General features: G+C 40.0%; 1 protein-coding gene across 4 annotated transcripts in view; it reads right to left on the bottom strand.

Annotated features, from left to right (window-relative positions):
* Nucleotides 1-15,643, bottom strand: part of ldlrad3 (low density lipoprotein receptor class A domain containing 3) — a 93,104-nt gene that overhangs the window by 18,043 nt on the left and 59,418 nt on the right. For 3 of the 4 annotated variants that reach the window (XM_088298661.1, XM_088298660.1, XM_088298663.1), the window contains one exon: nt 15,143-15,277. In XM_088298661.1, the coding sequence (XP_088154787.1) occupies nt 15,143-15,277 (135 nt within the window). The remainder of the gene's footprint in view (nt 1-15,142; nt 15,278-15,643) is intronic. The other variant, XM_088298662.1, reaches the window with a different exon arrangement.

The following is a 15,643-nucleotide window of genomic DNA, read 5'->3' on the forward strand; positions in this document are numbered from 1 at the left end:
ATTTTATTGTTGCAACAGGGGAGTGAGAAAAATTCATTTGACCAAATCAAAGGTTTAACAGCCTCCTGGAACAGACTGTGTTGAGTTTTAAAGGTCCACTGAGCTTTATCATAAAGGATACTGCACATCCATGTCAAGAAGACTTTTGCAGTGCGGGCTTCATACGTGGTGTGGTTTTTACGCTTGTAGGTTTCATATTAGCGTAACGCGACCGAGGCAATTAGCATCTTGACATGCGTCAACTCCAGGTTTTTTTTCTTTCATCAGCGCGGCCCGCGGCCTGGCAGTTGTTGATAACTGGTTTAGACTAGTGGGGCTATATAGAACATATAATTGTGATGATAATTTTGGAGCTCACTTGAAATACAACACACATTGCCTTGTGTCCTAACCACCGCATAGGTTTATTTAAGCATTAAAATCTAGTAAAGGCAGAAGATCCAAGTCCACAGGCCAAAATGAGTTCCTGATCAAGGTTTATCTGCGACGCAGCAACTTCCTAAACACATATGATAGAAACAGGTCTATGCAGGTTCTGCCAGAATATCTGGACTCTGAAAAAAGAAAGTTCAGAAGCAAGTCTTCTGTCATCAAATGTTTTAACATGTGATTCCCAACACTACTAAGTGCATATATTTCAAATATCATTTCCAGCATCCAATCCCAGCCTTCTGTTCTGCTTTATTCTCCATCCTAGTAACAAAGTAGAGCAAGACCCCAGTGTCCATTCCACCATGTAATTGCTCTCTTTTAACAATAGGCCCGGTCATGCTGGGGGAAGAGAATGAAGCCCCTGAGTCTTTTATCAAAGTTAAACAACACAACAACACCCACCAAGTTGCTTTATGCTACTCACATCTTCCCTCAGCGACACAGGATAGGGATGTGTCTGTCGAGTGATAAGAAGTAGAGCTGTAGTAGCTGAGTAGGTTGGTCAGTTGTTGATCTGGCATGGATTCATGTTGAACTGAGTGAGTTGATGATGATTAATCAATTTAATCCATAAATGTTTTCATATTTTGAATCACATCAATTGAAAAAAATGGGTGAAAACGTAGCAAGAGTTTGAGCACAATGTGCAGACATCCTTGTTTTGTTTTATGTGACATCCGCATAAGCTACATGAAATGTGCTGCTACCTTGCTTATTTTTCATATCTATAGATTCGGATGGCTGTAGTGCTTTTGTGGGATGCAAACTTCTTGTTGCATAATTTGCACAAAAACATGCTTTTAACAAAGTTTTCATCATTTTGTTTGTTTTAATAAAATTTGTCTCTCCCATCAGTCACAATAATGCGGTCCATTCCTCTATTGTGGGAGTCATGAGCCGTTCACCCACAGCCTTGAGTTTATTGCCCATCATTTTATTTTGTTTCATCACTGCAAGCCTGATTATGCATCCACAATGTTTTTGTGTCCTTTTGTCTGAGCAGGGGCCTCTGTTCATGGATCAGACAGCAAATGTTGGATTTGGTCAGTTGTAGGCAGCAAAGGTTGATGTTAACATTGACAGCTATTTCAATTTTCAGAGTTTCATCTCACGGTCCCACATATAAAAACACATCCGTTTGGTCTCTGAGAATTTAAAATGACGTACATATATTCAGGAGCTTATCCGGATATCCAGGAGTGCAAAATTCAGCAACATCCATGTAACGTTACAGCAGGGGTCTGCAAATCCGATCCTCAGGAGCTCCTACCCAGCCTGTTTTACTTTGCAGACGTTTCCCTCTCTCCAAATGCACCTAATTCGAATGAGGGATTGCTAACGGGATGCTGATGATCTGATGATTTCAATCAGGTGTGTTGGAGCAGGGAAACCTATAAAACTGGCTGGATGCTGACTCGGAGAGCCCTTGCATTACAATGTCTTCCCAGGGAAATCCTAGATGATCTAGCATTCAAACATGAAAGTGTGGCACACTGTGCAAGTGATTCCACTTTGGGCCAGTTGGATTAATGATGCGGCTTCCGACAATGCAGCATCTGTGGCTTCAGGGAGTTGCAGTGATAAAATGCGGGTAGGCTGATCAAGTCACACAGCGGAATCTTGGCAAAGGACGGTGATGCAATTACGTGCACGGTATCAGGATAATAACTAACCTAAGTTTGTATAGAATACAGCCTTTAAAAAGCAATTGCCCAGAGGACTTGTGTTTTTGCATATACTGTATTTTATTTTTCGATTTTAGCTTTAAGAAGTTATACTTTTTCTTAAGAAAAGTGTGCTGACACTTCGAGTAGCATAATTTTTTTTATATAATATTTTTTGATCAGTGCTTATCGACAAATCCATCAAAGTTCTCATCTGCATCCGAATCGAACAGCTGGGCAAGTTCTCCATCAAACACGCCAGGTTTCTTCTCATCATTGTCAGATATGATGCCAGCTTTTGCGAAAGCTCGAACAAAGGTGCAAGCAGACAGGCTGGTCAATACCTCCACAATCCACTCACAAAATGTGAGCATTGCTCACCTTGAGCTGCCTCCCATTCTTAGTAAAGCTGTGTTTGTCATCTGTCATCCATCACTCCCACGCAGCAGGCAACTTAACTTTGACCGCCCTGTTTACACTGATGTCCAGCGATTGGAGTTCCTTTGTCAGGGCTCCCGGTATGATGGCAAACTCTGAGTTCGTTCGCTTCATTTGTTTTTTAACAGCGGCTTTGAGATGGGCCGGCATGGAGTCACAGATCAAAAGAGAGCAGTTGTCTTTGCCCGGATAAATAGACGAAACGAACGTACCAAAACGGACCTCTTTGAAAATGTTCGATTTTCATTTCTTTTGCAAGCGTTATTGCCCTCTGTCGAAAGGTGCCTGTAGAGACGCTTCTCCCATTACTCGAGTTGGTCTTCCAACTCGGGCCACCTCGCCTTATTTCCACAGAAAGTCAAGTTTCGTGTTCTTGACTTGGCGAAGCTTGTCTTCCTGCTTTCTCCACTTGTGAACCATGGATTCGTTGATATTGAATTCTCTCATGACTGCTCGATTCCCATGTCCGTCCGCATAACTGATAGTTTAAACTGTGCTTCATAGGGATGTCTCTTCGGGCGTGCCATTCTTAGAGTTCCTCAGCCAAAGCAATGTTTTGCACAATGCTCGTACCAGCTCTACATATCGGCACCTACTGAGGGCATGCCTTTTGCGTCTTCTTTCGCGTCACCCTTTAATGAGCGCATGCTGTCGTCAGTCGTATTCGCCTTTCCTCTATATAAGCAGCGTATTGGCAGGAAATGTGCTCATGAAAGTCACAGAACATCAACAGATTTTGTAACCCAGTCCACACAAAGGGCGCTCCGCCTCTTAAGGCGTCCTGTCCATTTTCTCGTGAAAATACGGTAAGCGACACTCTCGTTAATTCATTAACTAGCTCGTGGTAAACACATTTCTGGAAACCCATGTTCATTTTGGCTGACCACACTCAAGCGAAATTACCCCCAGACCTGTTCAATCAAAAAAAACACTTAAAGGTGAAGCCAAACCAAAAATCATTTTTACTAATATTTTTTCTACGTGCCTTCACTAGTCTAAACATGGCATTCTGATTAATAGTGCGTTGGTGGAATATGAATTAAGCAGCAAAACAAATACGATTTTAGTTATCTCAGGGGGTGGCCATTCCGTCAGTTTTATCGACTTAAAATGACATAACAGTTGCTCTGGGCTCACCTAACGGTCAATCAGGGTTCACCTGTTTTCTGAAGATGAGCATAAGTCTGACATAAATGTGAGACAGCATTTAGGAAAAACAACATCATACAAACGATTAAACATGCTCGGGGCAAAGTGATGATCTGAGGCTCTGTTGCTCCTTTGGAACCTGGCCAGTTATATGAAAAATCCTGGGGACTAATGTTCAGCCATAAATTTGTGTTTCGAAGCTCAAGCAAAGTTAGGTTCAGCTTTCCCAAATTTCTAGACATTATTTTCCAGGAGTCTTCCAGGTCTTTGTTGCGACTTTTCATTCTGCTCCAGTTTGAGTCAGATACAATACAGCATTCTAACGCCAAGCTTTGGAGAAGTGCTTCTTTCTACAACTGCCCCTTATATTTTGTCCATTTAACCAGATTACAGTATATATTAGCAAATAACGTACACAATAAACCACATGCACTAACAAAAGAAACATCTATTTTTCAGGTAAATGTGCAGCTGTTTGGCGATTGACAGAACTTGTTGCACTTAAATAAATTCTGTGTTAAAAACAGTTATTAAAATCACGGTGTGAAACATACTTTGTAAAATTCAAAAATTTTCTTATCTTTGTTGCATAAAGCTCTCGTAAATTCGTAAATCACTGTACTACTTTCACCCACCGAGAAAATAGTGCATGTGAAGGAAAGCACAGCTCCACATTTTGATCCTACTTCTATGAATTTTAATGCAAAAGCTTCCCAGTAAACTGCCAGGGGATACTGTGTCTTTGTGACACCAGTAGCTATAAAGCATCACTCAAAACCCATCCCTCAGGAATGAACCCACTTGGTCTCGTCATTCAGTCAGCGTGAGTGGTCGCAACAGAAATTGTCTTGTAGCTCAGTTGGTAAAAGCAACGCAAAGCAAGGACACAGAACAGTTTATTTTGAAAGCAGAAGTCTACACTGGCTCAATCGTGCCATTTGAAATTACCACATAGTAGTAGTTTCGTGTGGTTTTTCACACCTCCTGTCTTTTTTTCTCCTATTCCATTTCCAATTTTTTGAGGTGTGTAGTCGAGAGCAAGTTTTTTAACGCTTGGTTCGACCACCAGGGTGAGATTCCTCTAAGTCAGGCCCCCAGAGTGCTGGCTGCACTCCAGGGAGCCGCTCAAGCCTACACACGACGGAAACGTGGGAATCTCGGTCAAATTACCACATGAACAGCACAACACTGTTAATACTGGTGCCAGTATACATTTGGAAGTCAAAAATTACTCCACGTGTATTTAAAAATGATGAATTAAAAATGAATGAATACAAATAATGAAAACACAGCTTAGTATGCCATTATCGAAATCACCTTTTGGCTTTGTGTGTAACCAAGGTCAGTATTTGGTCAATTTCATATTTATACTATACTATTGGTTAGTCTCTGCTCTGTGACTGGCTGGCGACCAGTTCAGGGTGTAATGCGCCTTTCGCCCATAGTCAGCTGGAATAGGCTCCAGCACCCTCCCGCGACCCTATAAAGGATAAGCGGTGTGGATAATGACATGACATATTGGTTAGTCCACAAGACTATACTATTTGTCATTTTTATTTATTTTCCAATTATTGACTAATCCAAAGTGTAGAAAACGGCCTACTCTACTAGACGATGTTATTTTAATGATTGAACATGTTTGTTGTTTTTGAGGCCTCCGGAAAAGTGACTGAATTGGGAGGTACAAGGCTTTCACAAGATGCGAGCGATATTCATCTGATGCCACTAAACAGGAGGTTATTGAATAATAAATGGCTGTTGAGGTCTGACACACACATTTGTATTTATTTCACATCACAATCTATTTCTGAAGTATATTATTGCCGTTCAGCCCCTCCAATAACAAAGGACAATGCCCAAAATAATTATTCTAAACAATACTGTGTTATAAACAGTAGTTGTCAAAGAAAGAATCTGCACATACGTTGGACATGAAAGTAGGAAAACTGTGCATGAAAACTCCAGATCAAACTGACTACAGTACAGAAGAGTCGATGACTGACTCACTCACACAGTGTCGTGGTTTAGTGTGGTTGCAAAGAGACATCATGGCAGAAATCGGGAGTATGCAAATTAAAAGCCAACCCTGGCAGAATTTGCAAGGTTCAAGTTCCATATGAGGGATGAGTCACAGAAACAGAGATTTCACTCCAGGAAAAGAAGAAGGCGAGGAAACGACTCAAGCACCGCTCGTAATTACAATGAATTAAATCACTCGAAGGTTCAAAAGGAACCAGCTAAAACCCTTTTTTCTTTCGCTTTCTTCTCTTTATTTTTTCTTTATTTTATACTTTTTTTCTGCTTTGCTGTGTTTCAGTTCCACCTCACTACAGAGGCTCAACTTAAATCCAGCCATGCTTGTCACTCTCCTGCATTTATACATTCCCATTTTAGCAAATAATCACAATACTCTGCCTACTTTCACTATTTTCTTCTTCAGCTATTTTTCTCTGCATGCTGCCATGACCCTTCTCCTAATCTACCACCTCTATCATCCTGTTCTTTATCCACCCCTGTGATTCTGTCGTTCCATACACTGAATCCATAGGGTTATACGTTTTCCTCCAATAGCTTTGTCTCTTTCCTTAATCCCTCATCTCCATCAACTTTTATCTTGCTCTGAATTTTTCTCAGACTCGTTTTTTTCTTTTTCTCTTACATTTTCTGGTTTGCAAACCCTTCATCCATTCACATTTGTGTCTCTTATAGTCTCCGACGTGCCTCCTTTTCCATCCTGGGCACAGTTGTCCCGATTCTTTTAGCATTTCCCAGATTAATACACAAACAGGACATGGTGTGGTCTGAATTATAGCTCAGATTTACAATTGCTACGGTCTGTCGGCAACAACTTCAGCTAAATGGTTTTGCGGGTGAATGCACACTTACGGAATTGTCATGGAGCAGAAAATAACCTGGCCCATTACAGCGAGAGATGAGTGACACCTAATGCATCACTTAGGTAGACTGGAGTTTATTCCTAAATGTTGCCCATTATTAAGGGCCACTGCCCCTTAAAATTCATGTGCGGATTATGTGGGGTCTCATTCTGGATTAAGAACCCGACAAATAAATACTTATTGTGTAGAAACCTTGATTGCAAAGTGCTTAATTACCTATTAAGTCATCAAAATGTTGAATAATTACGCACATGGTAGACACAGAATTTGTGAGTGCTATATTAGGAAAATTGATCCCAGTGTTGATTACACATACTTCAGGACATTTGCCAATTTGATTTGCTTTCGTGGATATTGGTTTCTGAGTAGGCGTTGTAGCATAACATAACGTGAAAGGTAAATGTATCTGAACACAAAATGCAAGGATAAATGGAAAGACAATATTGCATTTCTTGTAGTGCCTGGTTTTTTTTGTCCTCTATTTTAGTATTTCTAAACATTTTTAATTTTGAGGAGAGGGAGTGGTGGGTGCCAACCCCATTTTTTATTTTCATTTATTTATTTATTTGCGGAAAAGGCTTATTGGTGTTTTATCCCGACTTACTCACGAATTATTGAATTAAATGCATTTATGTTGGCTGTCAACCATACGCAGGTTTTCGCTATTCGCGAACCAGCCTGGTACCGATCCCTTGCGAATCATGGCCGTCGATCGTGTATGCGACTCTCAGAGGCCCCGTTTTTTTCTCGACAGGTTCAGTCCGCAAACACACATGCAGGTAAAAGCCCACAATCTCTCTTCGTGCGGCACTAAGCAAAAGCAACAGGGAAGCTTTTGTTCACAGTGAAATTCCTCACTTGACCAACCATCACCATGACGACAGCATACGTTGAGGAAGGAAAGGATGTTGATTTAGACAGACTTGACAACTGACAGTTGACTAGAAAGATAAAGATATGGAGTGATCCATGTGGACCCATTACACGTTGGTGTGGCCACAACCTGTTTCAACAATGACTTCAAGAACACGCGCTCTTAAAAGACGGACACTAAAATTCTTGGAAAGTGAGAGATGAGAAAGTTTAAAAGGAAGAAAAGTGCACCTTTGTCTTGACAATAACAGCTGGCAACACATTTTGCACTCAAATCCATATAGTAGTAATGTGGACTCCACATGAGCTGATGGATAGTGACATTATGGATGCTATATGTTTAAAATTTAAAATGCTATTCGAGCTGTACCATATCAGCAGCATCTAATAAGGTCATCTTCTCTGTTTTGCAGATAAACTGAATTGTATCTACACAAGTTTGTAAACACGCTTTCAGAATCATTTCACGAGTTTGAATCCATTGGTAGTGGTGACATTTGTGACCTCCTGTAGGAATTGGCTCACACTAAACATCGGACTCCCACACTTCAGTCTCCAGCCATTACATTCTCTTACAGCATTTCACACTCCCTCCCACATCTTTTCACTCTGCCAGCTCTCAAGAGTGCCGCAGATGAAGGGCATTATTCGACCGTTTCAGTGACATACAGTTTTACGCTACAAAAAACTGCACATTAACATCTTAATCTAGTGCGCCTATATTATTTGGAGCTGTACTCTGGCAGCAATCAGTGCGTGGGGAATGGCAGTATGAGATGTTATTAGCAAGCTAAGGGATACCATGAGTGAATCAAGGCTGGGGGCCAGTAAATTACGCTGACATTCTTTCCATACATCAGACTGGCAACGTATCAATGTCTAATTTACGGGCAATGGTAATTTGAAATCTGAAATACTGCATGTTGTTAGCTGAAGTGTATATACAGCCCCATGTTAATTATTTGCTGAGTAAAATGTATGGATGGATTGTTGAAACCACTGTGCTTATGCAAAACAGCAGATGTAGTGTATAAGTCTTAAGGTACGGTCAGACGGAATATGAGTTGAGTATTTCTAACGGTGCACATATAGTCAATGTGCGCATCAACAAAATGTGTACTGGACGGCGCGAGTGACGCGTTTAACAAGCAACCCCAAATTTGCTTATTGGCTCATTAGCTGGCATTTGAAAATGTGAAATTGCAGTGGCATCTTGTTGTTGTGGATAATGTTACTACAACGTGTACACAGCAGCACATTGAACACACATGACCAAACACACACACACAAACAGTGCGGTGAAGCCAACAATGTGTCGCTGTTACTCCCTTGGGTGCCTTAAGATGAATAGTCCCGTGGTGTTATGACCGGAAAATTGTTGTTGACGTGCGAGGGTGCTGACATACATTTGAACGACATGTCACGTGCATGTCGTTCAAATATTGGGTAATTGGGACTTGGTGGGGTGGGGACCAAGAAAAAAAAATGCTAACTTTTTTTTCATTTAATATATTATATATACTGCGCCACATTGTACATTATTTATTTGGTGTATTTCTATTGTACTTTAATACTCTATATAATATTTGATATATTAAAGAGGTCTGCATTCTGTCAGACAGAATTTGCTGCCGATTGAGGAATGATGAGACACTTTTTTTAAAAAAATGACAGACTGAGCACTGCTGGAAATGGATTTTCATCCTTCAATCCAATTGTCTCTAACCGTGTGGTGAGCAAGGGAGTTGGTGTAGCTGGTGAGAAATAGTGACTTATGTGCAGCTGTTGAACTGTCAACCAAGTTTTGGCACAACAACCACAGGAATGTTCAATTGATTTATTTTTTTCTGTCGGAGGTGAAGGAAAAGCCCCTCTTCTGCATGAAACAACTTCCGCTGTCGTTCCCCCACGAACAAAGGGGCGCAAGCCAAGCGGGGGGAAGTGATATTTCACGTTCAGTCTGAACGTAGCGTTAGACTTCCCGAGGATGACTCTCTGAAGGCTGCAGATTACTCTTCACAAGAGACAAGCATTCCTCCGAGTGTAAAATGAGGGATTTGACCTCTCAGTTGGATCGGAAGGTTATGACTGATAATAGTGTTGCGGTAATGGAAGATGTGATAAGAGCTTTTGGGCAAGTTTGTTACTCACAATAATATGAGAAAACAAACACTAACATTAAAATGTATAGAAACAAAAATGCTCACTTCCTGACACTTCCTTTGCATATTTGTCTCATTGCCTATTTTTTAGCAAAGCAATCCATGTCAAGGGTAATGCCATTTGCCAATATTTTGACATTAATGGTGAATGAATCTTCACGTCAGACTGTCTGCCATGTACCATAATTTTAACAACTATAGGGTGCTATTTCTGTATTTAACATACATAGGGCACAAAGTATTAACTTAGCATGCATGCACACTTAAACATTTTTAGAGTTTTTTAAAAAGGCAGCGGGAGTAAAACTGAATTTGGTTGTACTTTATTGAAGTATTTAACGATGCATTCACGTTATTTATCTGTCAGTCCTCATCCACAAATCCATCAAAGTCCCGAAAACAAACAGCACGGCAAGTTCGCCATCGAACACAACATTGCAGGTTCGCTCTGTTCATTGTCGGTTGGCATTGTCAGTCAGTCAGTCTCCTGCTATGCGGCCGCTCAGATATGATGTCAACTTTTGTGAAAACTCAAACAGCAGTGCAAGCAGTCACTTCACGGTGCTGGTACCACACTATTTACGGTCATGGTTTTACACCAAACCCAAAGCTATCACCCAACATCAACTGAACAACATACTAGCAATAACAATGAAACAACCAAAACAAGGAACAAAGAAATAAAATTAACACAAAACATGTATCTCTCATACCATTCATAGCCCCAGTCAGTCCAGCAAAGCGCTCATGAAAGTTACACGACATGTCCAGATTTTTGGAACTTGGTTCACACATAAGGGGCTCCCCATTATAAGGCGCCCCATACATTTTGGAGAAAATTTGGTACTTTTAGGTGCGCCTTATGGTCGTGAAAATACAAAAGCGTCCTTTTTTGGTTAAACCTAACCCTGTGACACCTTCTCCACAGCCTAACACTAACACTGCAATTACTTACTGATGCTCCTGAAATATAGTTTAAAAAAAGGGAGTTAAAAAAAAAAAGTTATCTGGAATGGGCTTTTGCTCAGCTACGACGGTGAAGAGGATAAGCAGTATAGTAAATGTATAAACCATGTATTTTACACAAGGCTATTGGTCTTAAAAATTCACAAACAACTAAGTATTACAGAATTTACACACTGCATAATTTACTGGGTATTATGTAAACAAAGGCTTCCCTTAAATCTCACTAAGTAGGAAACACATGATGCCCTAATTCAGTGTTCAGTGGGTTATTGAAATCAGATGAAAACTGTTTTCCAAGAAAAAAAAACAAATGCAATGACACAGTATCACAACCACTTTAAAAGCGTGAGAGGAACAGATTTACTTTAGTGCAACAGACGTGTTCTGCAGCTCTTTTTTTATTATCATTATTATTATTTATTTGTTTGTATTTATGCAATTACCATTAACATCTATTGTGTACCCTTCAACTGGATATACAACGCAAGCCCGATTGCCAAACTAAATTACGTGTACATTTAAAGTGAAGCCCATCCAACATGCACTTTACGTGCACACTGCAAATAGCACATTAAAAAAACACACACACACCAGCATTAGCTCCATGCAATGACGAACAAACACAAGAAGTAGAGGTAGCAAAATGGATGAATCTAAATCAATTTTCAAAGGAATCAACATCATTTGAATAATTGTTTATAGCCATTGTTTAGCTTGAAATTGTCCAAATTGTCTGATTTCAGCTTCTCAACAGTAATTATTCTCTGATTTCTGTAGTCCTTCATGAAAGCAGACAGATTATCTTTTGTTTAATCCAAATAAAACACATGCGAACATCTGTTTTTACTTTCAAAAACAATGAGCACACTAGAAACTGAATCAGTTTAAAAAGGTTTGTTGAGGACAACATCAATCCCGCTTATGTGATATTGCTTAATTGTTGTTTAGTTGTTGTTGTCTTAAACACTAAACAATACCAGATAGTAATCGGGGGAAGAAATGACTTTGCGACGAATGTTGCATACAAAGTGTGTGATTCTTATGCCCATGTAAATTATATTTCCGATTGAAAACATGAGCTTTGTGAGTTTGTCAAATGTTAAAGCTTGTGTCCTCTCATCTTTGTTCACACTCACGCGAGCCAGTTTTTCTGCGGCATCTCTCTCAAATCAACGTCCCTTAAAAAGACAGCCAAGACGAAGCCTCCTTGAAGTGACTTTGTGTGACATTTCATCACTATTGCAATGTCCGCACAAGTCATCACATAATCTGACATGCTTGTTGTACTTACAGTTTGTGTAAATTGAGACTCTCATGTGATTTTAGGGCAACCTAAATTAAATATACGCTGTAAGTTTAATGTGCCAGTGTTTCGCTCGTCACAGTAGAGGCCCCCCATGTGCTGAGCAGCTCTGTTTAAACAACAATCCCTTCAGCCTTGAAGACGAAGCCTGTGAGCAGATGGCAAAAGCAAAGAGAATATTGCAAAACTACTTTTCACACCATTTCTGTTCCCATATTTCCATGGCTCACCATCGGGGTTTGATTTGAGATGGAGGTTGTTTTCATCCTCTCAAGTTTATCGCAAAATCCACATCTTTTTCTGCCTGCTTGTGTATTTACTTACCTCTATCTTCCTGCATTGTTATTCATCACTACATGTGACGATGTTCTGTTATGCTCATGATGAGCATTTTCCTGCGGGGCGTTTTCCATTCCTCATTTCTGTTAAAGGCACTTGATCTCACTCTCTCCCTGTTCTGGGATTGCAATATCGCATTTTTGGAAGATTGGACACAGCGCTGCACTTGTATCTCTCTGCCGCTGCAAAAATTCAATTACACATTACACAATGAATAAAGTGAGAATGTGTGAGTGTCAGGCTGTTGTGCATGTACCAACAAGTTTAAAAGGGCACTCTAATAGAAAATTAAAACACCAAAGGCATAAACGAATGCTGCAGTATAACTAATTGTAACATGCTGCTGGGTACAGTATTGGAAAGTCTCCTATGAGGGGCATAGGGCTGATCTCTGGCTGTAATTTCCATGAATAGACCCAGACCCAGTGAGGACACAAGGCAGCAAGTAGTCATTAGTAGGGTGGGGAGGGACATGGACCCAAGTAAAGGTAGGGGAAGAGAAGTGTGGAAGGAAACGCAGGTGGCTTATGGCGGATATTGTATGCCTTATCTGTCACCTGCAGCTCTGTACTCATTATAAAGTGTGTATGGGAGTGCGTGGGTGTGCGGGGGTGTGTGTGTGTGTGTGTGTAGACATACATGGAACCAAATTGCAGTGACGCAGTAAGTCACAGGTCTTAAAGTAAAACTAAATGAATGATAACGTAAAGAAAAGTTTTAAAGGTCAACACCACTTCGAGCATATTCTAATCGGAGAAGCGGACTACACACCTTTTCAAGCATCCAATTATGCGATGGAGCAACAGACAGAGCAGCATTGCGGAAACACAACAATCCAACCAAATCTGTCAGTCGCAGCTCTCAAATCCCCTACTTTTGCAAAGCGGATAAATTATAGATTTTTTTAAAATCAATATTGTATGTGTTTATATTACTTCAGAACTGAACATCCTTTGTCTCTTTGCCTTTATCTCGTGAGCACACCGAAGGACAATTGACTACAACATACAGTATATGTATGGCCATTCCAAGTACATAGTCTACATTTTAGAGCACGCAGATAAGAGCGAGAAAAGTGAGTGTGAGATAATTGACAGTTTTGTATATTTTGTCAGACAATACCTGAAACCTATGAAAGCCACATTTGCTTATATAAATAAAGTTGTATTGTATTGCAGCGTTATTATCACATAATTTACCTTCCATTGTTGTTTTTTTAACCGAGAGGTGAAAAGAGCAGCAAGAAATGTGTCTGTGACAACTCAACCAGAAGAAGTGAGAAGCTTTAAACCACCATTCTGAAACATTAAAATATACATGTAAATGCTTTAAATGAAGCCGTAAGTTATCTAGCTTGACAGTTGCACTCATTTCATGAGGTGGAAAAAAAAGAATGAAAAAGCATGACAGCAAAGTCAAGAGAAAGAACGCTCTCGACGTGGGAATGAACGTCTCCTGAATACAGAACATTAAAGACATCTCAGGGCGTTCGGCAGGCAGCAACAGGATTACAGCCCCTCTTGGTCAAATAAATACTCATTCTGCCCATCTCAGCATAAATTGTGAGCTATAGATGCTTGAACATTATTACTTAAGGCCATCAATCCATGTTATTCCTTTTTGTTCCTTTTTAGCTCATTCAATCCATAAAAAATTTTGAAAAACATAATCCCTGCCTCCCAAAGACGTATGTATACGTCTTAGCCTTAGCTGGAATTGAGGGGTTTCCTCTTGTGAAAATTTCTGGGATTAAATGAGTTAATAACTTCACTCCCAATGGAAAAATCTCAGTGAGACCAAAACACCAACATGAGGATGGTCAGGCATTGACAGCCTTGAAAGCGTGCCTCAAGTATTGACGGAAGCCGTAGACAGCAGCTGGCCAGGCCAGATGGGAGGCTGACAGAGAATAAAACTTTGTATACAAGAGGGCTCACTCAGTGATATTTGTGATACGAATATACCGTAAAGCGACCAGCTACAACATTTGCACTCCAATACAAATATTCTGCCTTTAGTAGGCAATAAACTTCGATCTGCCGACATCAATCAAAATTGAACATTATTGTCATCTGAAAAGGGGGAATATTTGATTCAGCCCTTGTATTCTATTGTGCAAGTGGTCATAATATTGTGGATGAATGGTGTCAAAAAGAGAATCCTCCTCAATAGAAGAATGAAATCTTAGCCGCTTGCATTGAGTGCACTATCAAGTAAGGCCCACATTTTAAAGAAGCAGACTGAAAAATGTATCACCCAAATCATGCCTCAAACAACACAAGATTGACATTTTGAGCCACACCATCTGTCTTGTTAAATGTGAATAATAAATAGAATATTTAAATATTATATCTGCAAGCCATCACTGCCTCCTAAATCTTTTGCAATGTGCACTAATCATTCAATACTTAAACAAAGAAGCAAGAAAATGCCCTTCCCCAAAATATAATGTTTTTGTTAACAATTGTGATGTTTTCATAATAGATGACACTCAAGTTTGCAATCATCATATTCAACCAGGATAAATATGAAATTTGTATTAGGTCTGCATACTGTTATTTTTTTTTATTTTTTCTCATTGTGCAGTAAAGTTATTCACATGATTGGCGTAACAAGGCCCAAGTAATACTTATTTCCGAGCATTCAAACAGCCATTGTTAAAGTAAAGAAATCAGGATTTGCTTTAACGTGTGGCAGCTTTTGGACTGATGCTAGTCACACATGTATTGGCGGTGTTACAGATCAAGATCGTTGTTGCTTTCGGTGCAACAAGATGCTTTTCAAACACTACACACGGAAAACAAAGCCTGAGTTTTATGTGGAAATGTTGGGAACCGTTGAATGGACAGAAACACAGCGGCGTATGTGTGTTGCTGAGCCCTAAAATATGAGGCAAGCTGTTATTTGGGCTTGTCTTACCTGCTGTACTCAGGCAGAGCTCCTCGTCACTGTTATCCTGACAGTTGTCCTGGCCGTTACACAAAAAGCTGCGGTCCACACAGCGGCCGTTTCGACACTTGAAGCGGGCCTCAGAGCACACCAAGGGGTTACCTGCTGTAAATAAAAGAAGGAACACAATCAGTCATTGTATGCTCATGATAAAAAAGAATACCATTGCGCAAAAAAAACACTTCATATTTTAGCGACTGCCAGGTTGCATTATTTTAACTTTGTTGTCATCCCGAGGCAATCATACTCAAACAGTCCAGAGGTTCGAGTGCAGAGGAGAACGAAGGATTACTGAACATATTAATATGGCTTTGGCTCACTTTACTTTATATACAGGCTCAAAAATCATTTTCTGTTGTATTTTAATTAAATATAGCTCATGTAGTCTTTAAAACATTAAAGTCAATGATTTACATATGCTGAGCTCGCATAATGGGAAGCAATGCCTTCAGGTCTCTCCAAACCTTTCAG

The sequence above is a fragment of the Idiotropiscis lumnitzeri genome, chromosome 6 (genome assembly GCF_059441095.1).
Source record: "Idiotropiscis lumnitzeri isolate Australia: NSW breed Sydney's pygmy pipehorse chromosome 6, RoL_Ilum_1.0, whole genome shotgun sequence".
NCBI lineage: Eukaryota > Metazoa > Chordata > Actinopteri > Syngnathiformes > Syngnathidae > Idiotropiscis > Idiotropiscis lumnitzeri.